A 17,572-nucleotide genomic window follows, 5' to 3' on the forward strand; every position below is an offset into this window, starting at 1 on the left:
CTAGATTCGAAGAGTCCAGACAACACAAGGAAATTGAAATTGGGTCTAGGAAGGGCTTATATACACATTAAAAAACACAAACTACTGGTCGTCCAGCACGTGAACGTACTTCTTCTCCTCGCGCTTCTCACGCTCGGTGGCAGGGGGAAGATCGTAGTAGGAGGCGCTACGGTACATTTGCTGCAGATATGTTAGTACTGACAACGAGATTCTTAGGAAAAAGACATACCAAGTAGTGGAAGGTCAGATCGGCCAGATCAGCCAGCTCAGTCTGGGGGATGCCGAGATCCTTGAAGGTCTTGGCTGTTGGGTCGATGACCTGGTCGTGGAACTCACGCTCAACCTCATCGGCGGACATAGTGTGCCACCAGATGTACTTGTTGAGGTTGTAGGCCAAGGGCTTGAGAATGGCCTTGGGAATGTTCAAGTGGCGGCGCTTCTTGACAATTTCGCGGTCGACCAGCTCAGCAATCTCGGCAGTGGAGTAGTTCTTGGGACCGTAAAGCTCGTAGGTCTGACCAACGGAGCTGTCGTCGTGCAGCATGATCTCGAGAGCCTTGCCAACATCGATGGCCTGCAAGATAAGTTAATTTAAGTAATATTCGGAGGGGATCACGGGACATACGTGAACAGGCCAAAAGCGCTCCTGCATGTGGTTGGCAGTGAACAAATTGGTGACACCGGCAAGCTTGTGAAGAAGGTTGTCCTCGAAACCGAACATCGGGGCAGGTCGCACGATGGTGGTCTCGGGGTAAATGGAACGAACGATTTCCTCACCCCAGCCCTAGTAATGTCTTAGTATCTCTGCAATTGGACCCATCGAACAGGTAGAAACCCACCTTGGTAGCGAAGTACTCAGACTCGGAGGCGCGGTTGGCGTTGTAGGAGGAAACGTGGATGAAGCGGTCGACGTCGTACTTGGCGGCGGCCTCGACAATGCGCTCGACACCGTCGACGTGGACATCGGTGTAGGAGAAGTTCCTGGACTTTGGTCAATTGACCGATTCTCAACCCCGTATGACCCTTCTTGCACTCACTTGGTGGGATATTGGCGACCAACAAGGTTGTAAACGACATCGGAGTGACGGACGCTCTCCTCGATGGACTGGGTGTTGCGCAGGTCGTATTCCTGGGACTGATTAGCTCCAACTCGCCGACTGCCAGTTACTGAAAGAGCGCCATACAATGAAGCTGACGCGGCCCAGATCACCAGTGACCTTCAAGTGGCGCTTGGTCATCTCCTCACGGTAGGGGATCACGACGTTGCATCCCTGCTTAGCTACAGGATGTTAGTGACCATTGCCCTTCATACAAGCCAATCCCTGAACCTACCGAGACGGTTGACAATGTAGCGACCCAAGAAACCGGTGGCGCCAAAGACGGTGGCAGTGTAACCTATCGGGAGAGGTGAGTATATTCGATGGAGGCCGGGGTCGTAGCGCGAGTAAGATACCTCCGAGGGACGAGCTGAAAGCGACCAACATTAGCAATAATCCACCATTGCGGGTGCAATTGAGCACTTACCGGCCACCTTGGACCTTCAAGATAGGCTTTCCAGTGCGGGTAATAGCGACATCCTGGAGGTTGCGGCGCTGGAAGTGGACGGAGACCCGCGGGGCCGGGGCAAAGGCCCGGGAACCCAGGGTAGAGTTAAATGCCCGGGATTTCTGCATGGTCTCTGATAGAGCAGATCAGAGGAGACCAGCGGGGAGGAGAATGGAGTGGAGTGGGGGATGGGAGGGATTGGAGGTCCTTGGAGTTGATGGACTTGCATTTCGCAGGTTCGGCACGGGACTAGGACGCTAGTCCTGATTTGGAAGCCTCGAGCATCATTTCTCCAAGAATCTACTGGTTCTCGAGGTGTTTCTATTATATTGACTGTTGAATAGATCTAGATAGTCTCGGTCTTGCAATTTGTTTAATCATTTTTACATGTTTCCAAGGTTGAATGTCTCTCTTTGCACCTTGCACCTTTCTCCCCTCCAACGGGTCTGACAATTCGCTCCCTGTGATTGGATATGCACCCGCACTCTCCGTCGCTCGTTGAGCCTCCACTATCAACATCAATTGATAGCCAGTCAAGCTTCCGAGTTTGCTGATATGGTTTGTATAGATAAATCGGCGAATATGTATAAGTTGGGACATTGTCCCAAACATATTAAACCTCCTAATAGCGGTCGTATCTGTGGTATATCGGAATTAATATGCTGGTAATTCTTTCTGGGCTCCGGGACCTCGGGAATATTATGGTGGTAATAGAACATGAAACGTGAGCAAGATATTTGTTATACAAGGTAAAGTACGAAACCCATGAATTTGCTTAGGGGCCCAGGTGCGTGTGCTGAGAAATCTAAGGTTAGGGATATATGGGCAGTGGGTGTACACTAATACAGTCGCCCTGCAATAAGACATGGTAAGTAGACGGCCCACCAAGTCTAAAGACACAGCCCCAGAATTTCCAAAATCCTCAATTCGAGAGTAAAATAAATTCAGAAACATAGAACATGATCAGAATGATTGATTGAATATAACAGTAACAAAAAATAAAACAATTTAACGACAGCTGTGTCGCAGTGTTGATCCAAAGATTGTATAGAGGAGTTTTGTGGGCAAACCACGGCCATCTCTGGTAAAAGGCAAGAAATGGGTTCTGCACTAGTCTGTCCCACTCCTCACATTTCGTGATCAATTATAAAATATAAAGGAGCCCAACTGTCGAAACATCCCGCGTTCGAATCCACCCGCGACCACTTTCTTTTATTTCCTTCGAAGCTCCACCCCGCATTCGATGACTTCAGCTTGATCATCAGAACGTCAAAATTTGGACTTCACCTTCCATTGTACGCGCAAATTTAATAACGTGTCTATAATTTCAGACCAATCAACATGTCTTCCTCCGCTGCCTGCATTTTTTGCAAGATTATCAAGGGTCAGTATGTTCCTTCTGTATTTATGAAGCTATAGCTCGACAATTCCCCCCTCTCCCGACCAGCTCCGCGTCCACAGCTCTAACCCGTATCCCAGGTGATATCCCTTCTTTCAAGCTCTTTGAGAGCGACAAGGTCTTCGCCTTCTTGGACATTCAGCCGCTGAGCCGTGGCCATGCGGTAAGTGCTGTTTTGCTATTTGTATCCCCCCGCACCAAACGCGACCGCGGCTATGATCTCGACCTGTACAGCTGTTAGGATATTTGTCGACTAGCTCAATGATGCTCCAATAGCATCAAGTCACAATATAGTCTGATATAGCACATGACTGACTTGTGATGACGACAGCTCGTGATCCCCAAGTTCCACGGTGCGAAGCTCACCGATATTCCTGACGAGGACCTGCTGGAGATTCTGGTAAGCAAACCACCTTCAGGAATATTTATCGGCTAGGGAGGAAGGTATCGAGAACGTGAGCCCGTGGAGAGAGAAAGTTTAAGATGCAGAATTAGACGTCCACGGGCCTTTCTCGGGTCCAACCCCCAAGGTCCTTCAATGATCTCGCTAACCCTGCTCCTTTGTTTACATAGCCCGTGGCAAAGAAGATTGCCAAGGCCAGTGGCGCGACGGACTTCAATATTTTGCAGAACAATGGTCGTATTGCGCACCAGGTTGTTGACCACGTAAGTTTATACCAGTCCCTCGCTAGAAGGTGACCGCTACTAATCATTCTCATGGAATAGGTTCACTTCCACATGGTAGGGTTCTTCCAAATTGGCTCGCGATTTCTCCATGAGCTGCTCCTACATACTAACACATTGCATAGATCCCCAAGCCAAATGAGGAGGAAGGTATGAGCATTGGCTGGCCTACTCAGGAGACCAACATGGACAAGTTGAAGGCTCTGCACGAGGAGATCAAGTCTAAGATGTAAATGCTGGTCTTTGCAATCTTGATCGGTCTTAGTCCCAGGTAGTAGATAGTCGAAATAGAATATTACTGGGTGATCATGTATCGACTTTCCACAATGAATTATTGATTTCCATATGTAATCCCAAGGTGATGCGTCAAATCGAGTCCAAAGTGTATACAGATCCATGCACACCCGCCCTATTTCTAATAAAACCAACAGTCTAGGCTCGAATGCCAATAACAGTATGCTACACAAATCCGAGTCAATCATGCAGTGTATATAGCCTCTGCACCGATTTATTCGGCCGTGCCAGAGCGAACCTTCTCCATGTCCGCCTTCACAGAAGCCGGATAGAACTCGATCTTTCCTTGGCCCTGGATAATGTTGAGGCGATCATACAGGGAGCGACTCCGGATATACGGGTCAAGTTCCCAGTACTGCTTCCGCAGTTTCTCGACCAGACCCGCGCGCTTCTCCTCGACGGCAGATAGAGCTCCGGAATCCTTCTTGGCGGCGGCGCCAATCCATTCAATGGTGGTGCTCTGGATCTCCTTGGCGAGCTCCTGACGCTCTGCGAGCAACTTGTCGCGAGTTTCAGTATCCTCCATCAGCTTGTTCTCTCCCTCCTCGACTTCGGGATACTTATATTCCCAGTTTTCGTCACCTTCCAGTTCTTTCATGATCTGACCAGGGGGGATAATGGCTTCCAAGTCCTGGCGGGTCTTGGTGAAATGAATCTTAGCGGCAACGACGGGATCCAACCAGCCTTTGATAACGCTCCAAATACCTATGATCTTTGTCAGCGGGGTGTTAGCTCGAAATGAACTCGGGGCACAAACTGGAGAAGAGCCATGGCGCCTTGTGGATAAGGACAGATCCCAGGGACTCGGGATAATTGGCTTCAAAGCACTTGATCATGAACTTAACGGGTGCGTAATCCTGATGGGAGATAGGCTTAGTATTCATCGTCGAGTCCATCATAATATCAAACTCACCATGTTGGACATGCCGAAATCGGTCATATCGAAAATGATAGTCTACTTTCTGTCAGTTCCGGAAAACATAAGACCACCGAGGGTACTTACCGCAGTCTCAACCGGAGAAGCCAAGAGCAACCGGGCCGTCTCAATAGTGTAGACAGTGAACCGCTCCAAACTTTCAACATCCTGGTCATTTGCTTTGTGCAGACGGACACGAACCACGCAGATGGGACGACCAGATTTGTCTACACCGTGGAGGAAGCTCTTACCCATACGCAACTGAAACAGGAAGTCTTCGCCCTTTTTCTTCTCAACAGGGTCAGAGCTTTGAGACTGCTTCAAAGCCGCTGCCTCGCCGTTGGCCATGATGTCGTCGTCAACATGCATATCCTGCAAGCGCCAGCGCATAGTGGAGACCAGCATGACCAAAGCCTTTTTGACATCCCATTTGCGAGCGCGTAGGAACCGCAGAAGCAGCGCATCTGGATGATCATGCTTCACCATGTTCCAGAAAGCTGTGCGAATCTCCTCGGGCTTCATATCTTGCAGCGCCTGCTGGAATTCCTTGGACTGGCCGTACTTGTCATCGCCGTCAGCGATGCTAATGGCCGCTATGCTTGAGTTAACGCCACTGGCAGAAGACACACTTTTGGAGTCGTCGGCATCTTCGTCACCACTCCGGCTGAACAAACCCCACCCGCGACGCTTGGACTTCTTCTCTGGGCTAGACGGAGCGGCTTCACTTGAGGCATTGAGATCGGCTTCCAAGCCGTCGATTGGGACACCGAAAACCTTGAGGGCCAGAATCCAGAACTCGCGTAGCTTGGCTTCCTGCTCCGGGGTCAAAGTCCCGACGGTGCCTGGGGCCGGTTCGACAGGCATGGTTTTGAGGGTATCAATGACGCTGAGGAAAGGGTCTTGGCCGTTCGGAGGCAGCCGGGGTCGCGGCTGGTGTGGGAGCTCGGAAGGATAGAGATACTGATAGATCCAGGCGCCTCCTCCGATAGTAAGGAGGGTGGATGCGATCCAAAAAGATGAGGTCTCCCTCGGTTGCTGGGGTCGATATGTGGAGTAGAGTCTCGCGAATGAATGGGACTGGAATCGCGATCCGTCGGAGACGATCTGTGCGCGCTGGGAAATGAAGGCCGAGGGATGGATGCGACGGCGTAGAATCGAACAGGCCCGCATATGGCGGAAGGAAGGAAATCGAAAATTGCGCAGGGCAATTGGAGTATGAGGAAGATAAGACCCTGGTGAGACACGAGACCAATTGGGGCGGAGTTCAAGTGGATTTCGAGAAAATCAGGAATTCGATCGCATGCGGGGGAATGATGACCGCGAGGGAATCTATATGAAAACAATGTTCACCTAATAATCGACCGACAACCCGATGAATATAACCTCCTTGGGTATATGCGTATGATAGAATGTTCCAAGGTGTCATGTACTTGGATCACCATGATAGTCGTCGATGAAGTCATCCCATCCCACTTAGTTAACTCAATTACTAGTACTGCCACCCTCACGCTGTACGCATCTGAACTATTTCATCTAACTGACGATCGCACTCTGAAATCGTGAAACCCATCCATAGTCAAAACCACTCAATTGCTCAATTTCATTGGATTGTTTCTCTGTGATTGTATGCATTTGTTGACCTTGTTATCGTGCCCACCGCCTTCGTAATCCAAAATCAAAACAAAATAACTTCAGTTCCCCTCCATTCCCCATTCAGCAAATCATGGACGGTTTCGCCCCTCGATCATCATCGCGGCCAAGGCCCTCTTCTCGACCGACTACTCCTCTACGACCGAGCTCCCGCTCCTCCTTGCGAGAAGCCCACGGCTACGGGAATAGCATCAGCAATGCCGGATACACCCAGCCCGCCATCAATGCCCTAGAGCCGCAGTTTGCTGAGCTTGCAGACTCTATGGCAGATCTAGAGGCAAACTTCATGCACCTCCAGCTGATGCACGAGAGCCTGACGCGCTTCAGTGACAGCTTCGCCAGTTTTCTGTATGGCCTAAACATGAATGCATTCTGTGTGGATTTCCCCGAGGTATGAAGTAACGAAAGGAGTGTTCTCGTTGCCTTCCAGGTCAACTAATTGTTTGGATAGGCCCCAATTGCGGATTCGTTCCGGAGAGCGAAGCAGGCTGAAGCACAGAAGGGTATGAGATCAAGTCCCATTACTCTATAAGGTATAATCTAACAATGAAACAGAGGCTGAGATTGAGAATGAGGCTGCGCGACCAGCGGAAGACGGTGAAATGACTTTCTTGTGAGTATTAGCATTGCTACTTCCATGCGGGGACACCCCATTAACCTTATACTAGAACGACGGACACATCCTTTGTCGAGCACCCACCTAGCACGATCTCCTCCAAACCGACATCCAAATACTCAACACGGGGTACAACACGCGGAACAACACGCGGTACCACTCGAGGTACCACTCGAGGTACCACTCGAGGTACCACTCGAGGTACGACGCGTGGCGCGGCAACTAGCCGATATACAACACGAGGCTCTAGCAGTGCGCGACCGAGCGCTCTTCCCCGAGGCCGCGGAATTCGGTGAACTACTTTGACAGGTCTGTTGTCTCTTACCATATGCAGTCACAATGAACACAGCTGCCAAATTTGGACATGGAACTCGAGCAGTGATCTGCTATATTCCACCCCAATGACGTCTTCGGATGCCTCTTGTGGAGTTGGTAAGCGGGGACTAGACTCGAGAGATAGAAAGTGAGACAAAATCGGCATATGGAAGTCCCCTATGATATCCCTGTATTTATTATGAGCAATGAAATTCATGAACATTTAATAAAGTATATACAATGCGGAGATGCGGATGTTTGCTCCGATCGGGTTTTCAGGCTTTAAGGCGCCGAAAAAATTAGAAGTCCGTTTCCGATGACAAATGAACACTCTTCCCTTCCTATCTTGCCTCCCTGCATTTCTTTGTGTATAGGGTTGATTTGGCTTCAATCCAAGAAACAAGAACTGCAGCTGTGCCACTTGGGCTGATTGGTCTTGGAGATCATTAAATTGCGGGGCATGATTGCGGACGTTCAGTGAAGCGAGCTGGCACGGCAACCCTTGAGTGCACGCGCAACGGAGCCGCTATTGCTATACCCATTCACCACAACCTCCACGCTCTATCCCCACTATTTTTTATTTGTGAGTAGGAGGCTCTGTATTCACTGTCTACATTGAATACAAACAAGCTGACCCTTTCCATAGTGAAATGTTGGCCTTGTTCAGGGGAAGTCCTTGAGACTGAATTAGATCCCTTGCCATCCCACCATTCACCACCTGGTGATAATTGGACTGATTGACAAACTTCATTATCCTGCTCTTCTTATTCCTACTTCTTTGCCTATTTTTTTTTCTTCTGTTTCATAGAAGGCCGGCACCTTCCACTTGTTTTATCTCTGCATACCTTTGAAGGTTCCACCAACCCTTGTCATTCTCCCTTTTAATCTCTGTTTCGAGCTCACGGTCCTAAAATGGCAAACCTTGACTCGATCCATCTCCTCTCTGAGGCAGCATTTGGCTGTGGTATGTATTGGCATTCTTGATGGCTGCAGGATCTAGATTGGACTCCGGACTGACCCCATTATCAGAGCATCTGGCCACCGTCTTGAAGAATGGCCAGACTGCAGGCCAGTTCAAAGTTAGCTTTCGGAAGCTGTATGATTCGTTGGCTCCATACACCAAGCCAGAGCCGGTGGCGGTTCAGACTACCGGCCTGCGCACTGTATCGTCACTGAAACCCAAGTATCACTGTGTCTCCTGTCCCGAGATCTGTTTGAATACAGAAAGAAAAGCTCACACCAAGAAGACTGGACATGGCTTCTGTGAGTGCAATTTTGGGGATTCTGATCAAAGTTCGGTCACTAACATTCCTCCAGACATGGAATCCCGGAATCGTTTCCTCTTTTGTGAGAGTTGTGCGGACCTTGTGTATGATCATGGTCTGGAAAGACTCTGCGGGCCTCAGGCTAAGTTTGAATGTCAGCATGAACCCCACTAGCTGCTTTTATTCGTGGAAAGAGTTGGGCCACTGACCTTCACATAGACGCTAAAGGTGCATGGGTCACCGACGCAGCCTCCGAGGCTTATGTCAAGAATAACGCTTACAAGAACCCTTGCTCGCGCCGTGGTGCTCGAGGGGTTTGGAATATGGGACAAACATGTTACCAATCAGTAATCCTTCAGGCTTTGCTGCATGACCCAACCCTCAATGCCTACTTCCTAGCAGGGGGTCATGACATCCACACATGCGAACGGAGCTTTTGCATGGCTTGCGCCGCAACTGAAGTGTTTATGGAGTTTAATAGCGGCGAAAAGACCGACGCCGTATCAGCAGCCACCCTGCTTTATCATGGTTGGGATGCGTCCCGGGTATGTAGGATTAAAAGGCCCTTTTTCATCCAAAATTCGAGACAGTCTTGCTAATGTGTTCCCCATAGGACATGGCTGGATACCGCCAACAGGATGCCCATGAGTACTTCCAATTTCTCGTGAATGCACTCCATGCAGCTACACCAGGACACTCGGAGAGTTACGGCACCAAATGCCAGTGCTTTTTCCACCGCACCTTCTATGGCGAGCTTCAAAGCAGCGTCATGTGTCACAAATGCGGCAAAACTACTCACACTTTTGACCCCATGGCCGACCTGAGTCTCGACGTACAGCTCCAGAACAAGAAACGCAAGCTGGCGCCCCGATCTAGCTCCACCCCTGCCACTTTGACTGGCTGCCTGGACAATTTCACAGCGATCGAAGACCTGTCTCCCGATGCCTCTTACCACTGCGAGAAGTGCGGCAACACCCCTCAGCGAGCATCCAAGCGGCTGCAGATTCGCAAGCTGCCTTCCATTCTTTGCATGCATCTCAAGGTACGTTTTTTGATTCCTACTACTTGCCGTTTCATCTCTAACAATCTCGATTATCTAGCGATATGAGCACAACTCCTCGTCTTCGGAGAAGATGCACGGCCACATTGACTTTCCCATCACACTCAACATGCTACCCTACACAGTGAAAAAGGACAAAGAGCGTGTCGACACCTCCAAGTACATCTATGACTTGTCAACGGTTGTCGTTCACAAGGGCAGCATGGATTCAGGCCACTACTATGCGTTCACCCGCGTAGCTGGCGACAAGGTATGTCATGCATGATTTGGAACCTCTAAAAGGGCAAATTCGCTAATCATTTTGCTCTAGTGGGTCTTGATGGACGATAACAAAGTTACCGTTGCAAGTGTGGCGGATGTCTTGAAACAGGATGCTTATCTTCTGTTCTACGGGATCCGGTCAATTGGATCTGAGAAGGCCTAGCCTATTAAAAGCAGATGTGACGTGAACTCGGCGCTTTGGATGGGGACCCTGCGGGGTGGATTTGAATAATATTGTACATAGCGGACATGGCCTGGAAATACGAACAGCGTTCTTCATACCGTCACTCCTGTAGGAGTATCAGAAATCGTATTGGTATATTAGTCACATCTCAGAGCAAACGGAAGAACCGTCCTTATGGTGAAGGACTACAATCTACGTAGCCAAATTTACGTTAGAACCCTCCCATTCGCTGGAATCAAACCAAGAGAGCACCGAGTGAAAACAGTGCATCAGATGGAAATGCCTGCCCCAGAAAACCCCCTCATTCGTTCCTGGCCGAATCGTACGCAAATCCAAATGCACCAGAGAAGTCATTGAAGAAAACCCGTCTTTGATATTGGATAAAGAAAAAGGATGAGGGATAACATGACATCCTCGTTTTCAGAAACTCCTACAAACAACAACCCCAGTCCCTAACTCGTCCATCCGTGCCATAAGCAAGACACGAACAATGCCTCCTCCATAATGAATCAACAACCACTTTTTTTGGGGAGCCGTCATGCGAAAGAACGGAACGTGGGCGCATTAACATTTCCCGACGCTTCGAAACATTCCCCTTCCCGGGCCACATTGGTGACCGAGCGCCAGGGCACGTAAACGGATCATGGACGCGAATGGAATCGAGAAAAGTGTTTAAAGGCGGACATGGTTTGGTTGTTTAGCGGTACTGTTGACGGAAAAACCTAAGTTAGTATCGAGTTGACTTGGGGAAAAAAAAATTCGGGTGACGGCGGTTGGGCTTGAGTGCAATTTCTTGCTTTGGTGTATTGTGGGAGCGAGAGGTTAACGAACCTTGACGAAACCGATGTCGGTGGACTTCTCACGGAAGCACTGACGGCAGATGTTCATCTAAAGAACCGTATTAGCCAATAGTTCAATTTCATACTCGAGCAGCACTTCGTGCGCCGGTATCAGGGATGTTTCCACATACGCCGTACTTGCGGATCAGACCAGCGCGGTGAGCGCAGACACGGCTGTATCGATCGAGCATAATTAGCCAAGTTGTTCCTCCAATTTCGTCGTAGTTCGTGATTCCGAGTCTCTTGCAGCGTTTCCTTTCGCTCTTTTCTTTGTGCTTTCGTTTCTTATCGGTGGGAGGAGTTTGAAGGGAGTACACACCACTCGCGGGAGCCCTTGCCGTACCTAAAAGTTCAATTAGTTGGTGTCGCTTAAAAGACGAGAGGTTCGTTCTGGTCGACTTACTTGCGGGGGCGGCTGAACCAAACGGACTCGTGAGTCATCTTGAGTTGTCGTGGGGGGAGTTGACGGGGGGTTGTTGACGAGGGTCGTTGGCGCTGTTGAAGGAAAGTCGAAGGTTCGGGGTAGAAAATCGTTGTGTGCCGCCCCGATGGGGAAGTGCACGGGCCAGCTCGCTTGATTCGCACGCTAGCCTGTTTCAGGGTTAGATCATGTGATCCACCTTAAGCCTTGCTTATGTCATCCGATCTGTGCCTGGGTCTGTTAAGTTAGTTATTTATTTATTGCGAATGATGTATAAAGTTCCCTCGGAAATTCCATGGTCCTTGAAAGAGACAGACAGGATGTGAAGATTTGGCAGTATACTTTCATTATCATTTGTTCGTTCATTTGCTGGGCGTTCTACCTGGCATCGCTCTACTTACCAGGAAACTAGTCCCCCAAACCCTTGCAAGCCAGAGTCATCCATGGATGTGCATAAGTCAGTAGGACCATTCTGTCTTGTCAAGGTCTTGAAGCTTTGAATAAGCACTCTTGCATCTTTGAAATGACTGCATCACTCTTGCCATCTCCATGCGCACCCACGTGATCATGTGGCTTTGTAAAATATATTATGCTCGGATCGATATGCCGAGTGATGTATGGAGTACCTTAAACATTGGAGAGCTAACACCTCAGCATTGTGTCAGCAATAACAGGAGTTACCTACTCGACTCCCTGACGCGCTCGGGGCTGTAGCCCGGTGTCCCGAACACACTGGCTAATTTTCTTGTGATGGTCAAGCGTGAAACATCACGGAAGTGTGCAGAAGACTTCATTTCGTCGATGTCTGGTGGATTCGATGACAAGTCTACATAACGATGAACATTGCGATTCTTCCGTCAAACAATCAACCCCAGTTTCGAATTTCTCGCCTTTATTTCTTCGATGCAAGTGAGAGCGACAACGATCACTTGAGAGGTAAACATCAGGATGCTGCTCGCACATGAAAGTACCATGAAACCCGTGTTTACCCTTTCGTGGCTGAGAAGTAGGTCATCTATCCAGATGCTAGGCGGCAATTAGTTGTGAGGGAAATTAGCGTGGCTGGGGTAGACAGCATTAAGGATCAGCTGGTCATTTGATCAAGTTCAAGGTATAAATTATGCACATTATTATATGGAGGTGTCCGTGCCCCAATCCGGTACTCACGCTGATCGCACGGGAAGCCAACCCATGATGCTCATTGGGCGCTAACGGTACCTGAGGAACGCCCAGAGCCAAGACGGCTTGCGGAAGACCTGGTGCCGAACATCCGATTTTTAAAGGGCTATATTGCTTGACTAAGTAACACCACTCGAGTCCGCATGTATGATATATAGTACGATGCCGATCCGTTGGTCATCCTGTCTGTGCCTCGGGGAGCACAGATGACCATTTGTGGGACAAGGTCTACGGAGTAGTACGTGAAACTGAATGAACGCCCTGTATCATTTCAAGTTATTCTTTAAATTAAGGTAATTTAGTAATAATCAGCTCTATAGTTCAGACTGCTTAATGACCGATGCGTCACCGTATGTTCGAGATTCCGGGGTACACGAAAAGCTCGTGAGACAAGTCTAGCATCCTGCGAGAGGACCGAGACAGGTTCTTCAACCAACCCAAGGATGTCATCTGATGGGTACTAACTATTGAGGGAAACAAGACTCCGGATTTCATATCCGTGAGCAAAATCGAGAAAGAGAATTCATTACTCAGCCGAATTCCCGGTGCGTGTCGTCAAAGTGCGTGTGCGTTACGGATCCCGCAAGCCGGAAGGCGGCGGATGTACGATTCGATTATAACCAATGATTGCCAAGTGATGATCACCAGGTTGTCAGATGAGCGGACTCGTTCTTGGCGTACTTTCGTTCCTGCTTGATCATATAACAGGAAAAATCAACCCATCATATAGTACCAACTGCCGTCCTGGATCCACTGATTTACGCTATAGTTTTCATATAACCGGGAGCTGAGCTTCGTCATAGTCAGTCATCCGAAGACCGTTGTTCGGTTTTTTCCGATCCTTGGACTATTGGAATAGAGTTCCAATCTAATGGGATATGAGTTCAATAGAGATGAGTGGGCCCCGGAAATATCTTCTCAGGTGGCTGGGACCGGGTCCACGGGTATAGTTCTAGCTTCTTTGTCTCCGCTCTCAGAATCCATAACAACCCTCTGGCTAACCCGATACCTTGGACTGGCTGACTTTAGGCAACACCAATTTCAGCCCTGGAGATGTGGGATGAGGCTCTGAAGCGCTGAGTCACAGAGGTTCGTGGCTGATGTAGATTCGTCAGTCTGACGATAAAGACTTCAAAACGCACCGCATCCATGAAATGCTAGTAATAATTGTCCCCTTTATATGGTCGCAGCGACAAGGCAGCAAGGTTCTATGTACAGGCTTATTATGAACGTGGGACATCGTGTCCCAAGATTGGTTAGCACTCGGCTAATCAAATATTTATCGTTTTTTTCTTATACATATATACTTCCTGTGGATAGCATCCTGTTTATTTAACGCATGTGATACACTGGGCAGGGCTGACTTCAAAGTATGCAAGTGAGCATGACGGGCGGTGACTCAAAGCATCGCATCAAACTCGTATTGGATTCCTCACATACTTTGGCCTTATGAAAGTCTACAATGCATGGTCATGCCATTCAAGTCGGAGTGATTCGGGGTGCAAAAGGTCCAACCCCCACCTGCGGCTCGGGAAGCTAGGTGAGCGAAAGACCGAGACAGGGATGTATGTAGAAGCTGGCAAAATCCGTTGGCTCACTAGGATCTACTCTATACAGCGGCCTATGCGCGGTTTGTGGATCGCTGATTGGGTGGAGACATTTTCAGGGGATCATCCGATGGGACCGAAATCTCATGCCGAATGAATTCTTCCACGGGAAAACAAGGGTTTATGGATACTAAACCTATGGCATCATAAAATGTTAATATTTTTGAACAGGATATGGGATCCTAGATCTTGGAGCCCAATTTTGGGGAGAATGTCATAGCAAGGCAGCAGTTGTCATGAACTCTGTGCTAGCGGTGTAAGGCGGGATGAAGAGTCCCAAATGGGCAGCGATCGACTACGTCATTGGGGCGCTTACCGTGCATACTTCACTGCCTGAAGACCAAAAGAAAAAAAAAGAAAAAGGGAAATAAAAATTAGACCACCTTGTAGGGAGCAAACACTCCACTTTTCGTTGTTTTCTCGGCGCTCTAGATCTCTGATCCGTGGGAGATGAGGTCACGGTTGTTTCCACGACCTTCGAGCTACCCGAGTCATCCGAATGGATTTTTTTGTGATTGGTAATTGTTGTATAGTTCGCGAATGCCAAGCCATTTTTCTTTAAATCCGCCCTTTGCACACAAGACCCTACAATGCATATGCAGATCCTTGCTGGCAAAGTAAAGCTGCATTAAGCTCAGAATGAGGGGCAAGTTGCCCCAGGGAATCTTGTGAGGCCACAGATATATAGAATGAAAGGAAACTTCCAAGATCCCGATTCCAAGCTTGTTATGATTTAAACAAGAGGAAAGAGAGGAACCATGACAGAGACAAGCTAGGGGCGGCAACTCGGGGAGTGGAATCGTAGGGTACCCGGATATAGGAAGTATGTAGCGTCTTGTTTCCACGCACCACTCGGCGCCGGTGCTTTAACCCCGAAAAGCGTTGGAAATCAGCGCCGGCGAGCCTAGAAAAAAAAAAAAAAAGAATTTCCCAGCTGAGCAATTTCTGTAGTCATAATCCGTGCTTCCGGCAGGTTCGTTCTTGTGACCCGATTGAATCCCTGCACCCTGCCCCGCTCAAAGAGAGAGCTCTCTTTTATATATGGCCAACCCACCCACGCTTACTCGGTATACTTCGCACTCAGCCCTACCGCAGCTTCAACCACCAACCCCCCTACACAATTAAGCTTAACCTGTTGAACAGCCAGAGCTCCTTTGTCATCTCCAGCTGTTACACTTGAGAAGGAAGAAAAAAAGAAAGAAAGCCCCACCATATTCAGCCGGAAGCGTGCGTTCTCTGGATTGGCCGTATCGTTACGTCACGATTTGCGAGAGCTTCACTACTTTGCGCCAGTTGAAGCTCTAGCATAATTTTCCACTTGTAACAATAGCGCATCCTCACAGTAGTTGAAAACGAGCTGTGCGACTTCATTTCGCCCGAATGCGGACCGCTACTCGAGTCGCCTTCGTGGCGGTTTTCCTCGCGTCGCTTGCGACTGCGCTTGCGCATGGTGACGATGAGTCGATGGATATGAATATGGACATGGAAATGAACATGCATTCCAGCGCCAGTACAGCGACGGCCTCTCCGACTCCGTCGGCATCGGGACATGCGAATGATCCCATGAGCTACTTTGCCTACGGAAAACACTCTAGCTCCATCATAGCTCATATTGCTCTGATGGTTCTGGGTTGGTGCTTTGTTCTTCCTGCAGGTAAGCACAGAATTCCAGGGAGCTTCAAATGAAGAGCTTACTCACACTGATTCCTCTACGACAGCTGTCATGCTCAGCATTGCCCGTTCACGATTTGCCCTTCCGTCGCAATTCTTGTTCTTGGTTTTCAATGCCTTCGGAGTCCTTCTCGGCATCGTCTACAACAGCCAGACTCCCGATCTTTATGAGAATAACGCGCATCACAAAATTGGCTGGATTGGTACTTGGGTGTTCAGTGCCCAGGTCGTCCTAGCTCTCATCTTTGCCTACGCCGGACGTGGTGAATCCAAGTCCTCCTCGGACTCATACGAGCGTGCGACTTTCCTGCCCATCCCGTCGCATCGGGAGCATTCATACCCATCTGGCCCGCTGCATGAATACCGCTGGTCTGGAGATAGTGGCCAGGGGACGGAGCCCGGCTCGTCCATTCACAGCCCGGGATCTCCGTGCGACTCGCCTGAAGATTATGACGGATTTGAGAAACCTGAGGAACCCTTGCCCGAGGAATTGCCCGCACGGGGCTGGTTCCAACGCAGCTTCGTGGGTCGGTTCTTGTCGAGTCGTCTGCCGGGAATGGTTTCCAACCGAGTGCTCCGGGTCTGCAATACGGTATATAACGTGGTCGATCGGATCATTCTTCCGTTCGGATTCATGGCCATTGCGACGGGTGCGGTGGCATACGGTGGCATCATGAGAAATAAGGAAATCTTCAATGGCTTGGCCCATTTCATTAAGGGTGGAATCTTCTTCTGGTATGGAATTCTCACCCTCGGGCGTTTTGTGGGTTGCTGGGCCGACCTGGGCTGGGCATGGAATAAGAAACCCTTAACGCCCATTGTTAGCAGATGGAAGTCCAAGGTTCCATCCGCAGAGTTTGTGGAGTCTCTTGTTATCTTTGTTTATGGTGTGTCCAATGTTTTCCTGGAGCATCTTTCCAATTGGGGTGGCGCCTGGGGCGCGGCGGATCTGGAACATGTCTCGATCTCGATTATGTTCTTGGGAGGTGGCCTGGTAAGATTTACCTTCTACCTTATACCTTTGGTGATTTCATTGACTAAAGATGATCTATTCTTTTAGCTGGGCATGCTCTTCGAGTCCAAGCGCATTCGCGAAGCGCTCAACATGACCATTCTTCGGTCCCCGTCTCACGGTACTCGTGATGAGGGTTGGCAGCTTCCGAGATCTCAGGGCGTGTCTCTTAACCCAATGCCTGCACTTATTATTCTGCTGCTAGGTATGATGATGGGATCGCACCACCAGACTAGCATGACTTCGACTATGGTGCATAAGCAATGGGGCAACATGCTTGTTGGCTTCGCCTTGGCCCGCGGCATGACCTATGTGCTTCTGTTCCTGCGTCCGCCCACTTCCTATCTCCCCGCTCGCCCTCCGACCGAGATCGTTGCCTCATTCTGCTTGATGGCGGGAGGTCTTATTTTCATGCTCAGCGTACGTCCAAGACACCACCCGGAATATTTTAAAACAAGTCACTAACGAACTGCATAGACTCGGAACGTGATCGAATCCATGGAATACTACAATATGGACGCCATGTTTACCTTCACAGTGGGCATGGGATTCACGGCTTTTATAATGGCCCTCGAGGTTCTGTTCATTACGCTTAAGGCATGGGCTATCAAGCGGGAGCAGCCCTCGCAGGTCACTTACCAGTTCCCATGAAGA

At 49.3% G+C, this 17,572-nt stretch overlaps 7 protein-coding genes across 7 annotated transcripts; 4 read left to right on the forward strand and 3 right to left on the reverse strand.

Moving 5' to 3' along the window:
• Positions 1 to 81: 81 nt before the first annotated feature.
• On the reverse strand, positions 82 to 1,673 carry N7503_001934 (complex I NDUFA9 subunit family protein; the record flags this gene model as incomplete). Its single annotated transcript, XM_057061481.1, has 9 exons — positions 82 to 180; positions 230 to 574; positions 626 to 784; positions 840 to 981; positions 1,038 to 1,129; positions 1,185 to 1,279; positions 1,333 to 1,395; positions 1,454 to 1,467; positions 1,525 to 1,673. 9 exons carry the CDS (start codon positions 1,671 to 1,673, stop codon positions 82 to 84), a joined length of 1,158 nt encoding a protein of 385 aa, XP_056925443.1.
• Positions 1,674 to 2,886: 1,213 nt separating this feature from the next.
• N7503_001935 (Hit family protein 1) lies at positions 2,887 to 3,869 on the forward strand (the record flags this gene model as incomplete). Its single annotated transcript, XM_057061482.1, has 5 exons — positions 2,887 to 2,929; positions 2,965 to 3,107; positions 3,276 to 3,344; positions 3,518 to 3,610; positions 3,754 to 3,869. The coding sequence occupies 5 exons, from the start codon at positions 2,887 to 2,889 to the stop codon at positions 3,859 to 3,861; spliced, it is 456 nt and encodes a 151-aa protein (XP_056925444.1). The 3' UTR covers positions 3,862 to 3,869.
• Positions 3,870 to 4,136: 267 nt separating this feature from the next.
• N7503_001936 (CRAL-TRIO domain-containing protein) lies at positions 4,137 to 6,008 on the reverse strand (the record flags this gene model as incomplete). Its single annotated transcript, XM_057061483.1, has 4 exons — positions 4,137 to 4,627; positions 4,680 to 4,779; positions 4,836 to 4,877; positions 4,926 to 6,008. The coding sequence occupies 4 exons, from the start codon at positions 6,006 to 6,008 to the stop codon at positions 4,137 to 4,139; spliced, it is 1,716 nt and encodes a 571-aa protein (XP_056925445.1).
• Positions 6,009 to 6,561: 553 nt separating this feature from the next.
• Positions 6,562 to 7,400, forward strand: N7503_001937 (DASH complex subunit DAM1; the record flags this gene model as incomplete). The annotated part of the gene is made up of 4 exons (XM_057061484.1): positions 6,562 to 6,879; positions 6,940 to 6,991; positions 7,044 to 7,101; positions 7,157 to 7,400. The coding sequence occupies 4 exons, from the start codon at positions 6,562 to 6,564 to the stop codon at positions 7,398 to 7,400; spliced, it is 672 nt and encodes a 223-aa protein (XP_056925446.1).
• A 931-nt stretch (positions 7,401 to 8,331) lies between these two features.
• On the forward strand, positions 8,332 to 10,168 carry N7503_001938 (uncharacterized protein; the record flags this gene model as incomplete). The annotated part of the gene is made up of 7 exons (XM_057061485.1): positions 8,332 to 8,383; positions 8,449 to 8,682; positions 8,737 to 8,838; positions 8,904 to 9,229; positions 9,298 to 9,726; positions 9,785 to 9,994; positions 10,055 to 10,168. The coding sequence occupies 7 exons, from the start codon at positions 8,332 to 8,334 to the stop codon at positions 10,166 to 10,168; spliced, it is 1,467 nt and encodes a 488-aa protein (XP_056925447.1).
• Positions 10,169 to 11,011: 843 nt separating this feature from the next.
• Positions 11,012 to 11,692, reverse strand: N7503_001939 (40S ribosomal protein uS14; the record flags this gene model as incomplete). Its single annotated transcript, XM_057061486.1, has 4 exons — positions 11,432 to 11,692; positions 11,348 to 11,371; positions 11,115 to 11,289; positions 11,012 to 11,077 (listed from the first exon to the last, which is right to left on the reverse strand). Exons 1-4 carry the CDS (start codon positions 11,467 to 11,469, stop codon positions 11,012 to 11,014), a joined length of 303 nt encoding a protein of 100 aa, XP_056925448.1. The 5' UTR covers positions 11,470 to 11,692.
• A 3,923-nt stretch (positions 11,693 to 15,615) lies between these two features.
• Positions 15,616 to 17,569, forward strand: N7503_001940 (Ytp1 family protein; the record flags this gene model as incomplete). Its single annotated transcript, XM_057061487.1, has 4 exons — positions 15,616 to 15,889; positions 15,954 to 16,900; positions 16,967 to 17,338; positions 17,396 to 17,569. The coding sequence occupies 4 exons, from the start codon at positions 15,616 to 15,618 to the stop codon at positions 17,567 to 17,569; spliced, it is 1,767 nt and encodes a 588-aa protein (XP_056925449.1).
• Between the last annotated feature and the right edge of the window lie 3 nt (positions 17,570 to 17,572).

The sequence above is a fragment of the Penicillium pulvis genome (genome assembly GCF_028828015.1).
Source record: "Penicillium pulvis strain IBT 33274 chromosome Unknown contig_12_segment0_segment0, whole genome shotgun sequence".
NCBI classification, from domain to species: domain Eukaryota; kingdom Fungi; phylum Ascomycota; class Eurotiomycetes; order Eurotiales; family Aspergillaceae; genus Penicillium; species Penicillium pulvis.